This window comes from Hoplias malabaricus, chromosome 9 (assembly GCF_029633855.1).
Source record: "Hoplias malabaricus isolate fHopMal1 chromosome 9, fHopMal1.hap1, whole genome shotgun sequence".
NCBI lineage: Eukaryota > Metazoa > Chordata > Actinopteri > Characiformes > Erythrinidae > Hoplias > Hoplias malabaricus.
In genome coordinates this window covers 17,466,562-17,489,618 of record NC_089808.1, presented here as the reverse complement: position 1 = coordinate 17,489,618, position 23,057 = coordinate 17,466,562, and the positions used below count along the sequence as shown (strand labels likewise).

Below are 23,057 nucleotides of genomic sequence, written 5' to 3'. Positions count from 1 at the left end.
GTAGCTCCCTTCTCAAGACAACATCCCTAACGTGTTCAATAAACTGATCACGTAACACGGTGTCTGGGCTAGAAAAACAAGAAGGGTCTCGACGCTTAACTACTTCCATTAAAGACAGTAGAGCATGAGAATAAGCTCTTAGAGACTCCCCTTCACGCTGTCGCCGCTGAAAGAACTGATTCTGTAAACTAATACAAGACTGAGCACAACCATAAACGCTGGTAAGAATGCTAAAAATTCTCTCTGGATCATCCCTTTCACCTATTGGACGGAATTTAACCTCTGTACGAGCTTCACCATCTAATAGGTCAAATACAGTCAAGGCATGTTCAGAGCGAGAACCAGGACGTAATGCCAAAAACCTGCGCACCTCTTCAATCCAATCTTCAACGGCAAGAGAGTTACTAGACACCTCTCCTGAAAACCTAGGACATTTCCTTTCTCTCGGCACATATATCAATCTCTCAATTACGCCACTAGCAGTGACTGGATCCTCCAGAGCATCCCCTTGAATGGGAGGCTGTGCAGATGAACTTCCTCCTACTGGAGTAGCAACTGCAGCTGCCACTGTCCTCTGTGTCATCTCCTCTCTAAGCCTAGTATTTTTTACACGAAGCTGCTGCACCAAATCAGTAAGAGCCCTCAACTGCTCTGCCACATCAGCCATTTCAATAATTAAGGAAGAGAAAACAAAAGAAAAAAAAATGTATAATGTAAATCACTATCCACAAATCAAAAGGGCAATAATTATACTGGTTCCAATCCTGTCCAGCAGAATCACTGTTTCCTCCGGAATATTGCAATGATCCAGATGATGATTTCAGCAGCAGTATCCCACTGCTGACCACTGTCTTCTCTCCACCCCTATACCATACACACTGAGCCACTGTAATAAAACTATCACTTACATCCAATTAGATACAACTAAATTGTTATCCTGCCGACTACGCCAAATGTGCCAGGGTCGGCTCTTCTTAGGGCGGACTACGTTATGGTGGGCGGTGTACCACACCCCAAACGCCCAAGGCTAACACTGTGCACGACCACTGTATCAATACATCGACTACGCCACCCCTATATTATGGGAAAGGGGACACCTTGCTAGGCCACTCAACCGAATGAGTGTGAGGGCCAGACAATAACACACGTGTATCACTCAGGATGCCAAGTATCAATACAAATTTTATTTCAGTTAAATAAATAAAATTAATACACTAAGAGGAAAAACACTTAATACTGTAGGTACTCTTAAAAGGCTGTATGAGGTTTAAGCTGATACATATAGACAACAAGTAACATATCACAGGCCAATAAGATGTGGCCAAGGAAGTGCCCAACCCACAGTGCACTTTGAATTGCACACTAGGCATGCAGTCAATAACACCACCACACAAAACCAATATCATACCACGGTCACCAAAAGCAAGATGACAGCACCACAATAAACCACCTCCAAAAAGAGCACAACCAGAGCACCTGGGGTGACCCACCCCTTGACCACAAAACAAAGAAAGAAAACTAAAACAACAAGAAGCACCTTCCTGGGTGCAACTACATAAAAACGGCCTATGATATGCTATCATAAAACGTTACAGCTAGCAGCATTAAGGCCGAAACCCCAGAACAGTATTAATAAAACCTTTTAATGTGTAAAATAGTAACAAGTGGCTCAGCTAAAACAATGTCGATATATGTAAAAAAACAAAATACACGGGGGAGAGAAAAACAGTGGCCCGCAGCACTTCTGGATGCAGCCCCACTCTATAAAAGAAATAACAAAACATCATTCAGTATATTAAAATACACAATCACAAACATATCCAACAGTGTCAGTACATCACCATATCAATAAATCCACACGTTCATGCATATAAACCCATATGCTATCACCATGGTACCCCAATTTTAAGTGACATACCGAGTAAAAAGACACTGCTGTTGTCAATATGATTGATATACCAACGTTCTGTTGACACAAGATGTCTCAGTAGGCGGCAGTCAAGCAACACGAACGACTCCGACCTGCATGATACATAGACACTAATAAAACAGATGAACAACAGTAGGGAGCACAATAAACCTAAGTGGCATACAAGCGGCATTAGCCCAGCACCCGTTAGCCGTTGCTAATGTCACTGCACACCAACCTGCACCGAAGTAGTCACATTTACCCACAGCTTAAGAAACTCTCACCGGATAGGCCCCATTTCCCAACAGCTGCATTCAGCGTGAGCAATAATAACCAGCGACCTACCATTGATTCAGCTACCTGCGCTTCTCTAGTTCTCAAGCGATTGGCTCCAGGCACCAGCACACGTACACAGACCAAGTTCTCCTAGTAGCGGCTGCAACGCACCAGACAACTCCCGCCGTCCTGTCGTTTAGACAATGTGGAAGTGAACTAACTTAGGTGCGCTCCCTTTTATCTTCCCCTAGGGATCACATGCTCCCTACCTGGGTTCCACCCACTCTATAGTGGGTGTGTCCCTATAAGACCGCTACTTGTCTTTAAAAGCTGCAAGAGTCTATGTTTTTCTATACAGAACTATTAGGCATTTAGCCATGCCACATTAATTACACTACTAATCATTTGGGAATGAAAGATATTAACAGGTACATCTTTGCTAGTGGAATTTTTGCCCATTCTCCATTAATACAAGACTCAATTGTTCATTCGTTGATGCTGTTGAGGCATGTACATGGCATTTTTGTCCTGGCATGGACATTGCAGTGTAACATGCTGTCCTGCCAGCGAATGTCTCTCTACCCAGTGTAAGCGCAGTATAAGGACAATACAGTATATTTCTGTGTGAATGTCGGAAGAGAGTCAGCTGTTCAGACAGTCAGTGGAAGTTTGTTTCATTATCTGTGTGCCAGAACTGAAAAAGTCTTGATGCTAGTCTTCCATGTGTCTTGAAGAGCGGGTCATAACAAGCTGTACTTGAAGTTCGAAGGGCTCAAGGTACAGCCCGACTGCCACAAGGTAGGGAGTGGCTGCTCCGTTTTTGGCTTTGCAGGTAGTCAAGAGAATTTAAACCCTGATGCAGGCAGCTACAGGAAACCAGTGAAAAGAGAGCATCTAGGTTTAGCTAATGCTTTTGGCTCAGGGCCTCATAAAATTATGTGGAAACCTTTGAATTCTTCCAGGTACCAGACAAGATTATGAGGCAGGATAAAGCTTCTTTTGATGATATTCAGTTTTGTTTTAGTACAGGAGAATGTTATGATAGAGGGCACATTGTGGGCCTAAAGGCCAAACAGGTGAGGGAAAGTATTCACTTTGATCATGCTTGTCAGGGAAGCTGAAACTGTGGTGTGTGCAGTTTGGCTTAATGCTTCACATAAGATGGCTGCTGACAGTTTATGATTTTCCAGTCACAGAAGTAGAGAGTATGGAAAGAGTCATGAACAAGGCTATGAGCAAGGAAATGTCTAGTGTTGCTGCCATGTTGGCAAGCAATGTGGCATGGTATGGAACAGAGGTACTTGAGCTATCACTCACAAGTTTAGTTGAGGAATTTAAATGGGCAAAAGTGAATTGCAAGATTAATTTGTTAGCGTCTAAAGATGCAGTGGTAAAAGCAGCAGCGCCTGTCACAAAAGCAGGGAGGAAGTAGAATCTGCATGTGGCAGTGCAGGTAAATAGGAACTCATTAGAGCTAAGAAATGTAATTGGACAAGTGCAAAGCAGAAGAGTAGGCCTTGGGTCAGGTAATTCTTGGAAAGCGTTTGATAAGGCCACATTTCCAGAAAGATGGTGCGCAACAGCAGCATCACAGGCAAAACAATGCCAGTGGCTTCATGGGAAAAATGAGCGAAGTGGAAAATCACTTGGCAAGAGTTGTGGGCAATGTAATTGAGTCGTATAAAGATTTTGCTGAGAGCAAAATTGTGGACAGTTGGTAGAAGAAGACCCTAGCTGTAGATTATGTATAGGGGTTGGCACGCTGAAGCTTGTAAAGTTAGTTTGTCGCAGGGTTGGTATACATGGTTAATACCAGTGGTGGACAAAATACATAAACCCTGTACTTGAGTTAAAGTACAGAGAGTCAAGGTAAAAATATTACTCCAGTAAAAGTAGAAGTCCCCATGTCCCCATTGTAGATCTCCACTTGAGTAAAAATAAATAATTATTTACCTTAAAATGTACTTAAGTATCAAAAGTATAAGTACCATTACATATTGTGGCTCTAATGTCCTATTATAATTTTTGTAACAAGACTCATACTTAACAGATTGTGGGTGAAAAGACTGGTTACCCAGTTTTTTGATGGAATGTCATTAATTCGTCTGACAAAAGATTAAATACAATGAATAAATATTATATCAACTATTACATACACCCAAGATGCTGCCCCTCCAAACCAACAGAGGTCACTGTCTCCTGAGTATTGAATCTATGCAGAAGGCAGTGCAGCCTAATGGGCACCTCTCCAAAAATATAACTCGCATCTATGAAAAAGTTGCTCAAATCAAGAAGTCCAGTAATATTAACTCCTCTACATAGTGCACTTTAAAAGTTCACAAAAATAATACCACTACACCACTACATTGTGTACTACATTGGATTGAAGGAGATGTTTGAAATTCCGGCCTAATTGTTTGACGGTGTAATTGCAGAGCGAACATACGCTACAGTACATTGTGCAATTGGTCCATTCAGCTTTATTCTAACAGTTAACAAGTCTTATGAATGTATGATAAGGGGTAGAAGGCACAATTGGTCCAGGTCAGCCCAATACAAGGACAGAAATTTCTAGCAAAGCTGTCAGGAGCTTGAGTCTTTATGTAATTTTGATGTCAATTATGATGTGATATGAATTTTGCTATATGCTCTTTTCTATGAGCTGTAGGTGGAACAACCCAAACCGTTATATTTGGCCTCACCTTAAAGGGTGAATCATTCCAAAATTCTGGGTTAATCAAAATTCAAAATTAACAAGTTCTGAAACACCTGTCACAAGATAGTGGTTATTAAATTAATTTTAGATCCAAATGTAATTTTAAATTGTGGTTAAACGCATTTCTTTCTGTTGTTTACATTCAGGAGATAAGCTTCATTAAAGTGGAATGGTGTGTTTGTATGTGGCAGATGTTTAAATTGTCTACATTTTTATTCATTGTTTGATTGACCATCATTTGTAGCATTTTTGGTAATGCAATTAGCCATTTCCTGAGTTTGAAGATATTGATATTTCCACATTAGGTATCAGAAAAAGCAAAAATATGTCAATGTTGAAAACCTATGGAGCAGAAATACAGCAATATCCTTATTTCAATTCATGCTTTTTCAACATTTGGATTTATTTCCATTGTCTAAAAATACTTCAGTTGCCTCTGCCATGAGCAGAAAGAGAGAAAGCCTTGCATATCAGACAGACTCATTTACAGACACAGGAGCTTCATAAACATATTAGACCAGTTTCCAGCACACAAACAGACTGGAGAGCCAGCAATTTTATATAATATATTATATATAATATATATATATATATATATATATTTTTTTTTTTTTTTACAAAGAATGGCACAAAAAGAGATTTTGACGCCACCCATTCACACATAGACCAGTAAGGTTGAGGGACCAAAGCACACCTCTCACATGAAAATCATTTAACATATGACACCTGCAAATAAACTCTGTTATTGTTTACTGTGAAGACCACGATTCCAATCACTGAAAAAAATATTTGGCTCTCATCATCTCACATCGCAGCTAAATGTATCTTCATCTTCAAGTTCCTGCATGCAACTTTCTGACTCAAGAGTACTTAGCATGCTCTTCAGGGATTCCAAAGAAATAGTAATAATAATATCAAATAAATCACTGACTTTAATAATTCACTGAAACTCACTGCAGCTTTGGTATGCTTGAATGAGGTACAGGGATAAAAATCAGTATCATATGGCCATGAAATTTAGGCCCTTAGACAGCAGCACTGAATTAAAACACTGTCTGTGACCACAGTTCATCATTTCGTCCACAAATGCAAGTAGAAACTCTACGGTTTAAAGAAAATAATTTATAATTATATCCAGATATAGCCATGTTTTCTAATTATATTTAAATATAATCAGATTAAATAATTCTTGCTTTGACATTCTGTTTTTCATTTAAAGGTTGGCTGTAAAACTGCCGTCACCCTCTTCTTGTACTTTCTGGCCACAAACTATTACTGGATCCTGGTGGAGGGCCTGTATCTGCACAGCCTCATCTTCATGACTTTCTTTTCTGACAGGAAGTACCTCTGGGGCTTCACTTTGATAGGCTGGGGTAAGCAGAGGTGGATGCTTAATAAACCATGATACTAATATACCTTCTGCACTAGGGTAACAGACATTCGATTTATGGCAGAGGAGTCGGAATTTTTAGTCCTCAGTCCTCCATCTCCATAAAGCCTAGACAGATGCACAATAGTCCTCCTTTTTTGTGGTGAACTAGTTACAAATTCATTTACATGTCTGTATTCAATTGGTTTAGCATTATGTGATATTGCAGCTCACCTACTGGCTACTGAAGAACCTCCACCCTTGCCTGTGTATTGTCAGTGTTGACCAAAGCATGAGAAATGATGAGATGAATCATCTTGAGGTAGATAGTGTCAAGGCAGAGTTTCAGATCTGTGTGGACCTTGCAGAAGGTTGTGCGGACATAGAACACAGATTCCTGGCCAATAGCAAATGTTGGGAAACAGCAAAGAAATAATTTTCATTCCACAAGTAGGCATCAAGTTTGGTGAGGAATAGAACAATCTAGCTTATAGATTTCTTGCTCAAATGTGTGAACTGTAATATAGGCTATGTTTTTAATAGGTTATGTTTTTTTGTGTTATAGTATCATGCTTCCCTGTTTCAGATATAATGTCCTCCTTTTAGTGTCTTATATTTTGGGTAATGAATGTGGCCACCCTATAACTATTCTGCTTTTGTCAGCCATTTTGGATCCAACTTTTGTTTCTTCAATGGAAAGAGGGTTATGTGACACATCAAACTTACTTTCACAAGAAAAACAATGGTGTGCTTGGTTTTAATGTAATTCTATTGTTTCATGAGTTATGTACAAGTTTCTGACCACTTATAAAATGTGTTCAAAGTGCTGCTCATTGTGTTGGATTGTCAATGAAACCCACTTCTGCCACTCTTCAATGCTAGCACAGGCTTCCAGTATCCATAGTTTCAAGTGCTGAATACAATTGCCTTCAGATGACCCCGAAGATAAAAGTCTAAGAGGGTCAGATCGGGAGACCTTGGGGGCCATTCAACTGGCCTACGGCGGCTGATCCACTTTCCAGGAAACTGTTCATCTAGGAATGCTCTGACCTGACACCCATAATGTGGTGGTGCACCATCTTTCTGGAAAAACTCAGGGAAAACTTCAGTGTATAAAGAGGAAAACATATCATCATGTAGCAATTTCGCATATCTAGTGGCCTTGAGGTTTCCATTGATGAAGAATGGCCCCATTAACTTTGTACCCCATATATCACACCATACCATGTTTGTTCCAACAGTCTTGGAGGGATCTATCCAATGTAGGTTAGTGTCAGACCAATAGCGGTGGTTTTGTTTGTTAACTTCACCATTCACATAAACGTTTGCCTCATCACTGAACAAAATCTTCTGTGTTAACTGAGGGTCCTGTTCCAATTTTTGTTTTGCCCATTTTGCAAATTCAGTGCACCGATCTGGGTCATCATCATTGAAATGCTGCAGCAGCTGGAGTTTGTAACGGTGCCATTTGTGAGTAGATAATATCCGCTGAAGGGATGTTCGACTGATGCCACTCTCCAGTGACATGCGGTGAGTGCTACACTGTGGGCTCTTGCTGAATGAAGCTAGGACAGCCACTGATGTTTCTTCATTAGTGACAGCAAATCCAACACTGAACCAGTTTCAAAACACTTGGCAAGCAGTTTGCTAACTGTAGCATGGGAGATGGGTGGTCTCGTAGAGTGTCTTGCATTGAAATCTGCTGCAATGACGGTTACTGCGTTCACCAGACATCAACACAATTTCTATCTGCTCCTCACGTGTTAACCTCTGTGACATGTCAATGGCTGTAAACAAAGAGAACCTTGTAAATAACTCATGAAAGAATAAAGTTACATTAAAACCCATTGTTTTTCTTGTGAAATTCCCAATAAGTTTGAGGTGTCACATGACCCAAAATGGCTGACTTCAAAATGGCTGCCATGGTCACCACCCATCTTGAAAAGTTTCCCCCCTCCCATATACTAATGTGCCACAAACAGGAAGTTAATGTCACCAACCATTCCCATTTTATTAACCCTCCTGTTATGTTCATTTTTCAGGAACAGCAATGATGTTCGCGGGTGCATGTTTGACCCGGTGCATGTTTAATTATCCAAAAGATGTCTGAAACCAAAAAAAACCTAACCAGCATTGTGAATATGTCATTACTAACTCCATTACTAATTTTTCAATCAATATTTAGTGCAGTGGTGTTCCTTACTTCTAACAGGTAATGGTTCAAAGTAATGGTTCAATTAGGATAATTCACTCGTTTTACATAAAAATTACAACTTTTTTAATTTTTCACCATTTTATTACTTTTGAAAGACTGGCTGTCAATTCATCCTTTGACTTATAGACCCCGGCCAGGATGAGGAGCCCCAAATATGCATCTAAATGTGTTTTATTTAACGTTACACTTATATAATGCTTTTCTAGAAACCCAAGGACACTTTATAATCAACACTCAACATTCAATCCACACACACACTGGTGAGAAGCGGCAGCCAAACACGCTGTGTACTCTCAACCAGGAACGGCCGTCCACCTGGAGGACTGCATCGGGCACTAGGGTTTCACCCAGGACAGAATGTCAATCTGGGCACATACACATTCACTCACACATACAGACATTCTTTCACATACACACTCATTCACTCACACACCAGGACAGTTAGGAGAGAAGCTAATTCACCTAAACTCAATGTTTTTGGACTGTGGGAGGAAACCAGAAACCCCAGAGGATTTGTCATTCATTCATTGTATGTAACCGCTTATCCAATTCAGGGTCACGGTGGGTCCGGAGCCTACTCAGAATTACTGGGCGCAAGGTAGGAACACACCCTGGAGAGTGCGCCAGTCCTTGACAGGGCGACACACACACTCACATATTCATACCTTCAGACACTTGAGTCGCCAATCCCCCTACCAACGTGTGTTTTTGGACTGTGGGAGGAAACCGGAGCACCCAGAGGAAGCCCACGCAGACACAGGAAGAACACACCACACTCCTCACAGACAGTCACCCAGAGGAAACCCACGTAAACACAGGGAGAACACACCACACTCCTCACAGACAGTCACCCAGAGAAAACCCACGCAGACACAGGGAGAACACACCACACTCCTCACAGACAGTCACCCGGAGGAAACCCACACAGACACAGGGAGAACACACCACACTCCTCACAGACAGTCACCCGGAGGAAACCCACACAGACACAGGGAGAACATACCACACTCCTCACAGACAGTCACCTGGAGTAGGACTCACAACATCTAGGTCCCTGGAGCTGTGTGACTGTGACACTTCCTGCTGCGCCAGGGTGCCGCCCCGATATCAGAATCATTAGAATCAGAATTTAGCTCAAGATAGTCTTCGTCTTCAGACACATCCTCCTCTATTTCACTGTCATGATCAATGATGACTTCCAGAGCCTCCTGGACTGTGATCCTTTTGCTTCGTCTGCTTTTTGTAAAGGTCTGCCTGACACAGTGTAATGTTGGTAGGACTCCCATGCAGAGAACCTTTAATGTTTTGCCCCTCCCCTGTTGAGTGTCCACTGAATGTGGGTGGAGTTTTCCCTGCAAGAACATGAATAGTTCATGTCAAAAGTCATAACATCTGCATCTGTGTACCCGTGTGTGCGTGCATGCGTGCGTGTGTGTGTGTGAGAGATTTGGCTGAAATATGTCTCACAGTTGCAAACAAAGAAATACTCTGACATTTCTGACATCTTTTTACCTCCAGTTTGACTGCTGGGTCAAATTGACCCGAACAGTATCTATGTAATATAAACATGCAGGGGGTGGTTGCAAATATGTGAGATGAACCATTTCCATATTTGATGTTGATTACACTAATTAAGGCAAGCAGAAGAAGTTTCATACTGAAAAAATACTTTTAACTACTTTTCCTAGATCTTAAAACTTTAAAACAGGTCAATTTGACCCGCAACATAACAGAAGGGTTAAAAATGTATGTATTCCATGTATCCATATAAATGGCACACCCTGTACATTTTGCAAGCTTGTGAATGTCATACAGTGTCAGAAACCACATAATTAAAATGTAGAGATATATTACTTAGCGCTATTTAGCCATGAAGTTGGCATCATGCTAATTAACAGCTAATTATCAGGTAAAACTGATTTCTTGTTTGTACATTACAACTGTAGCTCCAGTGCTAAAATATACAAAGTAATCTTTGATTTAGGATATAGGAGAAAATGGTATAATTAACCAAACTATTTGTTTAATGGTCATGTTAAGAGTTCTTACATTTGAAAACTTATTTATTTTATATTCTTTTAAACAGCACTCACAGAACTGAGGGAGCATACAGTTCTCCTGACTTCAAAGTAAATTGATACTCTGATCCTATATCATCATGATGGACAGAAACATAGAGTCTGTGTTGTCTTGGAATGTCTTTTCATGTATTATATTCTATTTTAAAACATTAACAGTAATGATTCTAAAGAACCAAGTTACTTATTAGATCTATAGGATTTTCAGGTCAAACCTAAAGGGCTTTTTGTGGTCAACTATGGTTAAAATCTTCTGCATTGTGCATCTTTGGAATTTTGGCTGCCCACAGCACCTGCATTGTACACACTGTGCGAAATGTGTGTGCACAGCGCATACAATGTGGATGCAGTGGAGCCAGTTCACTTCAGAGCAACTGGTGAACAGCTAAATGTGATAACTGTAAAAACATATCTTGCAAACTAATTTCTTTTGTCACTTTTCAGAAACACATCTCTTAATGTTATATGCAAATGTTAAAATTACAACAGTAACTTTATTCTATGTTGTTTATTTCCCCAGGGGTGCCAGCTATGTTTGTGACTGTATGGGCAAGCGTCCGAGCCACTCTGGCTGACACAGAGTGAGTGTTTGTGTTACCTTGAGCAATCATCACTGCAGAATAACTTTATGCAGATATGAAAAAATATGGTTGTGTCCATAAATGCTACACAATTTATTTCTTTTTACTGAAAGAGTAAAAATATTTATATTTGAGAAGAGAGATTTAGCTTATGTTATGGAATTATAATTAGGTATAGGCACATCCATATAAGGCAGGTTATTACTGACAAATATAAACAGTGGTGGCATGGTGGTTCATCAGGTGCGGCACCATAGCTCCAGGTTCCTGGTGTTGTGGGTTCTCACCATGTCTGCATGGCTCCCATCCAGGTTCATTTGCATTCTCTGGTTTCCTCCCAAAGTCCAAGGTTGGTAGGTGGATTGACTGTGTGATGTTGTGTGCTGGGACAAGCTCTGCACTCACCGTTACCCTGCACAGTATGAGGTAGTTATAGAAAATTAATGAATTATTTTAAAATATATTAAATCACCCAAGTGTGCATAAACCTGTTCAGAAAAACTAAAATGCCTCATGATATTTATATATTTACACACACACACACACACACACACACACAGAGTATGTGCTGTATTTTTGTTATAAACTAAAAGTATGTTTATGTGTTTTTCATTCATTCATTGTCTGAAACCGCTTATCCAATTCAGGGTTGCAGTGGGTCCAGAGCCTACAAGGAATCACAGGGCACAAGGTGGGAACACACCCTGAAGTGGGGGCCAGTCCTTCACAGGGTGACACACACTCACACATTCACTCACACCTATGGACACTTTTGAGTCGCTAGTCCAGCTACCAACGTGTGTTTTTGGACCGTGGGGGGAAAACGGAGCACCTGGAGGAAACCCACACAGACACAGGGAGAACACACCACACACCTCACAGACAGTCACCCAGAGGAAACCCACGCAGACACAGAGAGAACGCACCACACTCCTCACAGACAGTCACCCCGGAGGAAACCCACGCAGACACAGGGAGAACACACCACACTCCTCACAGACAGTCACCCGGAGAGGGACTCAAACCCACAGCATCTAGGTCCCTGGAACTGTGTGCCTGTGAAACTACCTGCTGTGCCACGGTGCCACCCCTCTATGTGTTTTTATGATTATTAATTTATTTATTTGTTGGGTGTGGGCTTTGCAGGTGTTGGGATCTTAGTGCAGGCAATCTGAAATGGATTGTGCAAGTCCCCATTCTGACAGCCATCGTGGTGAGTTACCTTTTGTTCCAAGAGGAGATATGGAGAACAAATTTAATTAAATCTCTATATTGTCATATTAAAATGAGAAATTATTTTATTCAAAAAAATTGATTAGGCTTTATTATGATCAGTTTGTGAAACATGATCATTGTATTAATGACATTTTGAACATTTTAAATTTAATTATATAAAATCTATAATGAATGTAAGAAATTATTAGAATGAAAAATGTTTGTGTTTTTTTTATCTGCCTCACTTTGAGAAGATGAATTTTTTGTTGTTCTTGAACATAATTCGAGTTCTGGCAACAAAACTAAGAGAAAGCAACGCAGGAAGATGTGACAGTAGGCAGCAGTACAGGTGAGAATATGCCAAAGATTATTTTTTTTAGAAGTTAATTTGCTTTAATTATTGCCTTTATCTGCTTGTTATGCTTACATCAGACGTTCCTTAACTGGTCTTAATTTACTTCAGAGAAGTTAATTGAATAGAAAACTGCATAGAAATAACAAAAATTTGTAGATGACTGTGTTTATTAAATGTTCTTAAAGCAATAATAATAATATATAATAATAATACTCTTGAACATTTATTTAATTAACAACAATACAAATTGAAGAAAGTTTACACAGATCAACTTGCTATTATTTTGTTAATATGAACAAATTTAGAATTTGATGACTGCAACTCACTAAATAATATGGAACAGGTGCATGTTAACCATTAAACTGTTACATTATCATTGTTTTAAATATATTTTAATTTGGAAACTAATTGTTGAAATTTTGCAAATGGGAATTTTGTTGCATGACACAAGTCTTGTGCTGCTCCAACACCTGTCGCAACCATTTTCTGATTCCCCTCTTCATGATGTGCCATCGGAGAGAGCTCCAGACCTCAAACAGTCCAATTAAGCAAAAGAATATGAACACATCACAGATTCCTGTTTTTATTGCATTTTATCAAATTAATAATCAAAGCCATCATCACTGTAGCAAGTGCCTAGAGACACATTGCCGTGATAACTGTAGTCTAAATTTTGCTCTGTATGTGCTCTGTATATATATATATAAATTGGTGAATAAAATTTGCAGATTAATGTAATATGTAAAAGACATGTTAACTTATTTTCACTTCTAAGAAATCAACAAAACCTTTAATTTGACAAGGGGTGAGAGTTTTTCATACTTATCTTGGAAGGAGTGGTTAGTAGGGGACAAGGAAGTACAGGTATACACAAACATATTTATTTAAATAGAACTAACACTGAACATGACCTTGAAGGAGACTAAGTGTACATAAAGGGCAAGCTAGAAACACAGAAAGACTATTAAACATAGAAAACACAATGAACTAGGACAAACACTAACAAGGAACTAAAGGTACAAAAACAGATAAAGACCATAAACCTGAGAGTAACAATGAATAAGAGACAAACCAAAGAAAGAGGAAACCAAGGAGAAAACTCAACAAACAGAACAAAACAAGAGACACCTATGGATATAAGTCACAGGACACAAATGAGGGGTGTGACAAGGGATTACATGACTGAACAGAAAGACATGGATAAGTAAACAAACACCCTTCCGAAGAAAACACCAGAAATCAAGATCAGAAAATCAGAAAACAAGAAATATCATATGTAAAATAACTTAAAATGACATGAGAGAGTGAAGAATGAAAAAAAACTAAAGCACATAAAGTTACACAAACCAAAGTACAGGAAAAACGTTTAATGCAACTGACAAAACCCCCTTTTGTAACAAATAACCAAACATCAGAACATAAGGGAGATGATGATGTCCAAAAGGCCCAACAAAAGACATATTAAGAGGACTCGGGGGCCGCACTGGAGACAGGCCTGGATGAGGTGCATCACAAGGGGTCGGGCTGGATCAGGGACCACGTGAGTTGCAGCATGAGGGGTCAGCGCTGGAGCAGGGAATGAACCTGGCACAGGATGAGGTATCACTGACATGGAAACAGGAGCGGCTGACAGTCCTGCAGAAATGCCCTTGGAGACGGGGACCAGAAGAAGTCTGGTCTGGGTTGTTCATTACTCTGGGCCTCTGGATCCTCTGTAGTGGCCAGGGCGACACTGTAGACTTCTTTGGCACAGGGATGATGGTGGTGGTCTTGAGGCACATTGGGACAGTGAAGCTGCTGAAGGAGATGTTGTAGATGTCTTGGAGAACATTCATCAACTGGGCTGCACATTCCCTGAGCACTCTCCTGGGGATGTTGTCTGGTCCTGCAGCTTTTTGTGGGTTGACTCTGTGCAGTTTTCCTCACGTCCACTGGAGACAGACAAACACCTACCCAGCCAACTTGGGCTTGGTCTTCCTCACCATTATGTCATTATGTGCCTCAAACAATGCATAGAAGTCATTTAGGGCAAGAAGGAATTAAGGAAACAAGCTGGAAACACAGAAGGGTTGAGGACCAGAGAAACCACAATGAACTAGGACAAACACTAACAATGTATGAATGGGGCAAGCTAGAAACACAGAAGGACTAATAAACATAGAAACCACCATAAAGAAGGGTGAAACCTGACAATACATATATGTTTATACAAACAACATGTTTTTACACCAGAATTTAAAAGTCAATATATAACTTTCTTTTTCTTTTTTTTTTACAGAAAATTATTAAAATCTACGCTTGTTCTTATGCCTCTGTTCGGTGTTCACTATATCGTATTCATGGCGATGCCTTACACAGAGGTGTCAGGAGTGCCATGGCAGATACAGATGCATTACGAAATGCTCTTCAATTCCTTCCAGGTATCACTTTCAACTCCTCCACTGCACTGTTCCAAAAGAACATCAGACAATTTTTTGTGCCTGCATTTGCTTATTGAATTGTCCTTTTATCTTCCTTAGGGTTTCTTTGTTGCAATTATATACTGCTTTTGCAATGGAGAGGTAAGATTATCAATGGCCAGCTATTCTAGATATTCAAAATTTTGAAAAGTAATGTTCCTCTTTTCACAGAGACATTAGCTCAGACATGTATTCCTTTATATATTACACCTTAATTAGTCAATAATTATTACCCTTGATAACAAATATAAATTGAGTTACACTTAAATTAATATTCAGTGAGGAACTGAATCTTTGAACTTAATCTCTCAACAGATTCTTTAAGGACAAATAAAGGTTTACCCTTTAATGTTGAGTTATTACTACCTAGTTGCAATAGTATTTAAATGCAATGCAAATGCAATGAAAATTTTATAATAATACATTTTATAATCTTAGATTTTCATTTGATGCACATTCTGTGCACAAATGTGCTCATCAACTGAAAATTTTGAATTTGCACTCCCACAGAAGTTCCCTTTTGTCCTGTGAGCTAAAATTCATGTAGACTGATCAACTATAAAATTAATTCCACCTCCTTGTTTCTACATTCACTGTCCACTCCACTGTTCTCTCCACTCCACTGACTGTACAGGAGAAATTTGTAGTTCTACAGTTTCGCATGCCTGCTCTTCATTTAGTTATTTTGACAACAGAATGTACATATTAGTCTTAAATTTTTGTCAATTCATTCTAAATTTGCTGTCTGAAGTTTGCCCCTTTAGTTTTATAGTTGGAGCATGGATATTAGTAACTGATTAATTCCAAACTTATAAATAAAAAAATACACATATATATATAATTTAAATATTAATAAATGGCTTAATGATTTTAACATAAAATTAAAAATTTAAATTTAAATTTAAAATTAAATATTAATAAAATATTAAAACGGCACACAAAACATTGTATATTTCCATTTCAGATTATTTAACATCGAAACATGTTTTGAGGCAAACATATATATATATATATATATATATATATATATATATATATATATATATATATATATATATATATATATATATATATATATATATATATATATATATATATATTTGTGTGTGTGTGTGCAACATTTATACTAATCCACATTAGCCTAATAACTAATTGCTAAACCTAAAGAAGCAAACTACAGACACCAGCAATGCCTTTCCAAATCACTACATTTGAGGTCAAGCAGGCATGGGGAACATTTTACTTTAGATTGTTGATAGAACTGTTGTTTGCTGGTTGTTGTCTAGGTCCAGGCAGAAATTAAGAAGTCATGGAGCAGAAGGACATTAGCACTGGACTTTAAGAGGAAAGCCCGCAGTGGCAGTAACACATACAGTTATGGGCCGATGGTTTCTCACACTAGCGTGACCAATGTTACAGCTCGCGGACCACTGGCTCTTCACTTTACAATGAGGCTGGGACCAGTCACCAATGGCCATCGGAATCTGCCTGGATATGTGAAGAATGGTTCAGTTTCAGAACATTCTATCCCATCCTCTGGACAGGAGCTCCACATCCAGGAGGATGAGCCCATAAAGGCCTTCCAGGACCACAGCAGACACACACCATTAGTTGAAGAGGAGAGGGAGACGGTCATGTGACCCTGATAGCTTTAGCTTTAGGTCACATGACTTTTGAAACTTTAACTAAGCTTATTCACTTTGGTAAGTTCAAGATAGGTCATGCTTCGGGCAGCTTCAGTAGAAGTCATTTGATTTTAAGAGCCTCAGAATGAATCGTCTGACCATGGTGGCTACAGATGAAGTCATGTGACTTTGGGAACTTCATGACATGCAACTTTAAGAAGTTCAGCTAAGGTCAAGAACTCCAGTAGAGGTCATGTGATTTCAAGAGCTTCAGAAGTTTGTGATTCTAGGAGTTTTTAAAGAAGTCATGTGATTTTAAGAACTTCAATTGAGGTTGTGTGACTTTGGGTGAGTTGTGTTCACCATACTTCAGGAGTTGAGGTTTGTGTCACTTGAGCAATAACTCCAGTTATTGTAAATTGACTGAAGGAGCCTGTCTCAAAGTCCAAACTTGCATATCATCTCTGTCCAGTGAAAACATGTTTCTCCCAAAATAGTAACTTTACAGGAGAAGGAAACTTCTTAACTTTCAATGAAAGTCAATGTAAAATATTTTTATTCCAAGTAATTTGAGCATTTCTATTGGTCTATTCATCCTGAAAGTTTCACATGATATGAAGGACAGCTGCTGTGTTCAAATGTAGTAAATTAAAAATTCACAAAAATGAAGAGACATTTTAATTGGACTGTGTTTTGCTTAACTGAACAATAGGTACGATTTTGTGTTGTTTTGGTTTTTTATTTAAATTTTTATTTTGCTTATTTTTTGCTCCTGGGGCTTCCCCTAGTGTAATTAATTTTTACAGCTCTGTAATGAAATCATTGGGGAGGGTGGGGCAGAGCTGGTGTTTTTCTACCTTCCTCCAAAAGATACATAGTTCCATTTCTGCAGTGCTGAACCCAGAGTAACAAAGAGAGAGGTTATGTTCTCCCTATTACCGGTCAGTGAAGCATCACAATGATTTTCAAGCTGTAATTCTAGGGTAAAAATATCATGTAGCGTTCAATTGCTGGCCCTGGTGAGCCTATGGCCTGCAGATTTTAGAGATTCCTACTTTAACATATTTTCAAATAATACAGAAAATAAGATAGAGATTAGAAGATAGAGATTGTTGCAATTTGAACATTGTCCTTTGATACTTGAAGCTTTTAAGGACATAACCAAATCATTAAATTATGCTATATACACTGGTCAGCCATAAAATTAATATCACATTCTTGTTTCTACACTCAATGTCCATTCTCTCGACTTCACTGACAAAAGGTATTCAATATTAGTTTTACAATTACCTACTGTAATCCATCTGTTGCTGTGCATACATTGTTTTCTCCCTTTCTCCCTTTGGTCAGGACCCTCAGATGACCACCACTGAACAGGTATGATTTGGGTAGCGGATCATTCTCAGTTCTCCATTGACACCTCACACATGGTTGTGCTGTTTTAGTGTGTGGGCACCAATTCAGAATAAGATTACACTTATAAAGTTTATAAATGGATTTAAATATCTTTACTAATAGTTATTCATTAAATAAAAAAAAAAAATATGTGCAATTATTTGTCATTGAAATGTGTCTTCCGCATTTAACCTTTAAATATGTGGCAGTGAACACCCACACACACACAAGTGCACTAGAGGCTGTGAACAACCTCTGAACCTGAACCAAGAGCAGCGGCCAGCCATCCTTGGCGCCTGGGGAGCATTTTGGGTATTCAATGCCTTGCTCAAGGGCACTTCAGCCATAGATGTTCCTACTGGTCCTGGGGATTGAACCAGCAGCCTTCTGGTACCAAGCATGTTCCTCTAACCATTAGGCCAAGGCTGCCCCTTTGATAATACATTAACAGTCATTAATAATCCTCAATTAGTCAATAATAAACCTCAGATCTTGCCAGATACTGACCTTACTTTCTTCATCTGTCGACATTAAGCTTGTTGGCTTCATCACATATTTGTTGATAAGTTTAACCATTTAATACACAGTGATAATGTGGTGTACCTTAACATGTGAAATGACTAAATTCACTTTCTCAGATGTTAGCTTATTCTTTACATCGACTTTTTCAGTAAATTATCTATTTTTCATCACACAAAAAAAGATGTCAGTTTTCTTTTTCATCAGTTACAAATTATTATTAATGACCTTCAAGGTGTTTACAACCTAATTAATAACAATGTAATAAACAGGTTTTTAAATAAACCTTTAAGTGTCACTGCTGAGGACAGTCCACCACCCAAAAATATCCAGTACCCAAACTATACCTGCTCTGGAGTGTGGGGGAGTGGAGAACAGATGGACTAAAGTCTGTAATCATAAAATTTAAAAAATGCACACATACATTCAGTGGACAGTGAGTTTAGAAGCAATAGTAGTAATGTTATGGTTGGTTGGTGTGTACCTAGCATTGCATTCAATACATTCCATGACAGGTTGTATTTTGTGTGTTTAGTGTGGTCTTACTCACTGTTTTTTGCATGTATAAAAAATATGAAATATGAAAAACTGCACAGCAGTGCACACCTGCAAGAGTAAACTAACACAGACCCTAGGGTTTTAATAGGGGTAACCTGATACAGGAGCTTTACCTTAAGTCATGTGCCTCTAGGAGTTTTAGCTAAGATTTTGTGACTTTCACATCTTTGGAAATTTTGCAAGAGTAGCATGACTCTAAACACTTCAGGAAAAAAAAACTAAATGTTATGAATTTTTGTGTATGTTGTAGTAAGGTAAAGAATGCAAGAAGAACGTTCATTCCTCAGGATGTCTTCTCAGAGGTGGAATTTGCCAAGCTGTAGCTAAACACTAAATGTGATTTTGGATGTATTTGAACGTGTCCTTCATGGACAAGCGTACTTGTTTGAGTTATCCTTTCAGGTGCATTAAACCTGCATTAAATAAAATATAGCTAAAATCTCACAGGCTTGATCCAATTGTGCATGTGTGTTAAAGCGATTGTTTTTTAAATGATAATATTTAATAATATTAATTTTAAGTGTAATGCCCTAAATACAAATATATTGTATAAGCCAAGGCCTGTCTGAAATAAATTTATGCTAATCAGTGAGGCCATGGTCTACATTAGCCATGTAGTTCTAGAGAAGCAACCTTCAGACACAAACCATGTTTTGATGTTTAATTTTATGTCATTAAGAGGAATTTTTCTGCAAACCATAAATTTGATGTTGTAAAGCCATATGCCTCCCTTACATGGGATAGCTTTAATCAGGATTGACATGTTCAGACCACAGAACAATTGTAAAAAAAATAATAATACAAAAATGTAAATAAAAACTTCAATACAATTGCCCTTTTATGACTTTTATTGCTTAAAGAACCACTCGAGAGATTACTCTTTAAACTTATTTGTGCAAGCTGTTCATTTCAGCAATGTTGTTGAAGAACCACTTTGGGATTTTCACCAGTTTTCCTATATTTCTGCATAATTCCAGATGGAAAATAATTCAGAGTAGTTTGACATGAAATGATTCACTGCAGAAATTTCTTTACAGTTGTAGTGATGAACATGTCTCACATCTACAACACAAATAAAGAAATATAGTTTTATAAAGTAAATATCTATATTTGTCACTGCAACCCTGAAATGGATATGTGGAAAAGATGATGACCAGAGGAGGATGGGTCACCCCTTGTGAGCCTTGGTTCCTCCCAAGGTTTCTTCCTCAGCTGGGGGAGTTTTTTCTTGCCACTGTCGCCCCTGGCTTGCTCACTTGAGGGTTTTACATTTGTTTTTACATTTCATGTCAAATCTTTGTCTTACTGGAATTCTGTGAAGCTGCTTTGTGACAACATCAGTTGTGAAAAGCACTACATAAATAAATTTGATTTGATTTGATTTGATGATGACCATGATATCTATATTTGTGTTGTAGATATCTACAGTTCTGACTTCATACCTGTAATGTCAATAATGGTAAAATAGCAATTAAAAAGGAAAGAGAATGAAAAAAATGTCCAAATACCAAAAGTTCTCAAAATATTGCATAACAATGTTTTATTTATCAGGCAGCAAATTACTTTTTTTTTTTATTACTTTCTCTGAGATATTTTAGAGGCCCACATTCTTCAGATTTCTTATGTGTTTTTAATAGTGGAGCATTTTACATCAAACTATTCTCTAAGTCTTTGTGTATATCTTAACAATTTAATTATGCAGAAATTGTTGAAAATTAATGGAACTAATTCAGCAGTTCCAAAAAGTCAATTAATGGTCTAAGCTAAATACCATAAAAGAAGATCTATTGTATATATTTATAAAAAAAAAATAATAATTATAATAATAATATGTATTTGGGTGTCACGCCCTCGTCCTGTCAGGTTTGTTGTCCCTGCCATGTGCTTTATCTGCACATGGCTTTGTCTGTTATTGTCCTTGTCTCCACCCTTGTCCCGCCTTTGTTCCGCCTCCTCGTCTGTGTCATGTGTTAACCCGTCCTCCTCGTTATCTGTCCAGGTGCGTCTCGTCTGTGTTGTGTATTTAAGTCCCCTTCCCTCACTTCCTGTTGTTCATTTTGTATTGTTTGTTTCCTATCCCAAGTCGTGCCGTTACCATTCCTAGTCATGTTGTGTTGTTTCTTTGTTTTGTAAGGTTTGTTGTTTTGCTCTTTTCTAGTCTCGTCATGTCGTTTCGTTTCGTTTCCCAGTCCTGTCGTGTTGTTTCCTTCCTTCTCCATGTAAAGTCGTTTTGTTTAAATTCCTACTCTTGTTGTTTTCTAACTTCGTGTTGTGTTAGTTTTGTTTCTTTGTGTTGATATATATTAAATCTTGGGTTCTAGCAAGTGCATCCACCTCTGTCAGTTCGTCCCGTGATCTGTGACAGAATGAACGACCAATATATGGACGCAGCTAGCTCGGACTACTTTGTTAGGAGGGGTGTAATTCGCCGGACTCCATTTCGAACAGGCCCTAAAGATCCTGTGGAGGAGGCTTTAAGAGCAGCCTCAGAATGGAGTCGACGGCTCCAGCTCATGCCCGGCGCGGTTCCTCCCCCCCTAACAGAGGACTCGTTTCGAGAATCGATGGATTATTCCAGCGGGAAGCGAAAGAATCGCCGAAAAAAACATGCTGGAGTTACCCCGTCGATGGTGGATTACCCCCTCTGGTCCGGGGAATTTTTTTTTTTGGGAGGGGGGGGCGTTGAGGGTTGGGGCTGTTAGCCTCCATCCTCAGGACAAGAAAGAGGAGGCTAACAGGGGCACACCTCTGGGGGATCCATGGTTGATGACATCCCTCATGAGTGTGCCCGTCAAACCCCCTAAACCCTCTACAGCTCCAACGCGAGCCCGACAAACAGCACAAGCCCCTGCCTCCGTGGACGTCGTCGCAGGTTCCCCTGCCTCCGTGGACGTCGTCGCAGGTTCTCCTGCTTCCGTGTACGTCGTCGCAGGTCCCCCTGCTTCCGAGGACGTCATCGCAGGAAGGCTTACCGCTGCTGCTCCACTAGGCGCAGCGCCTCCAATCACACCTGTCCCCGCGAAGGCGGCGAACCCAGCCGCTCCTGTCTCTGTGAACGCGGCGCCTCCAGCCGCTCCTGTCTCCATGAGCGCGGTGCCCACCTCTCCTATCTCCGTGAACATGGCGCTTCCAGCCTCTCCTGTTTCCATGAGTGTGGCGCCCGCCTCTCCTGTCTCCGTGAGCGCAGTGCCCGCCTCTCTTGTCTCCATGAGTACGGCGCCTCCAGCCGCTCCTGTCTCCGTGGCCGCGGCGCCTCCAGCCGCTCCTCTCTCCGTGAATGCGGCGCCTCCAGCCGCTCCTGTCTCCGTGATGGCGGCTCCCTCAGCTGCTCCTCTCTCCGTGAGCGCGTGGACGTCGTCGCAGGGTCCCCTGCCTCCGTGGACGTCATCGCAGGGTCCCCTGCCTCCGTGGACGATGTCACAGGTCCCCCTGCTTCCGAGGACCTCATCGCAGGAAGGCTTACCGCTGCTGCTCCACTAGGCGCAGCGCCTCCAATCACTCCTGTCCCCGTGAAGGTGGCGAACCCTGCCGCTCCTGTCTCCGTGAGCACAGCGCTTCCAACCTCTCCTGTCTCCGTGAGCGCGGCGCCCGCCTCTCCTGTCTCCGTGAATGCTGTGCTCCTGTCTCTGTGAGCGCGGCGAACCCAGCCGCTCCTGTCTCTGTGAACGCAGCGCCTCCAGCCGCTCCTGTCTCCATGAGCGCGGCGCCCACCTCTCCTGTCTCCGTGAGCATGGCGCTTCCAGCCTCTCCTGTTTCCATGAGTGCGGCGCCCGCCTCTCCTGTCTCC

General features: G+C 40.1%; 1 protein-coding gene across 1 annotated transcript in view; it reads left to right on the top strand.

The window, feature by feature from the left end:
• pth1r (parathyroid hormone 1 receptor) overlaps window positions 1–20,039 on the top strand; it is a 115,022-nt gene extending 94,983 nt beyond the window's left edge. Inside the window, exons 8-14 of the mRNA XM_066680919.1 lie at window positions 6,121–6,274; window positions 11,084–11,144; window positions 12,291–12,357; window positions 12,614–12,708; window positions 14,993–15,134; window positions 15,234–15,275; window positions 16,460–20,039. Of these exons, the coding sequence (XP_066537016.1) occupies window positions 6,121–6,274; window positions 11,084–11,144; window positions 12,291–12,357; window positions 12,614–12,708; window positions 14,993–15,134; window positions 15,234–15,275; window positions 16,460–16,813 (915 nt within the window). The 3' untranslated portion in view covers window positions 16,814–20,039. The remainder of the gene's footprint in view (window positions 1–6,120; window positions 6,275–11,083; window positions 11,145–12,290; window positions 12,358–12,613; window positions 12,709–14,992; window positions 15,135–15,233; window positions 15,276–16,459) is intronic.
• The last annotated feature ends 3,018 nt before the right edge of the window (window positions 20,040–23,057 follow it).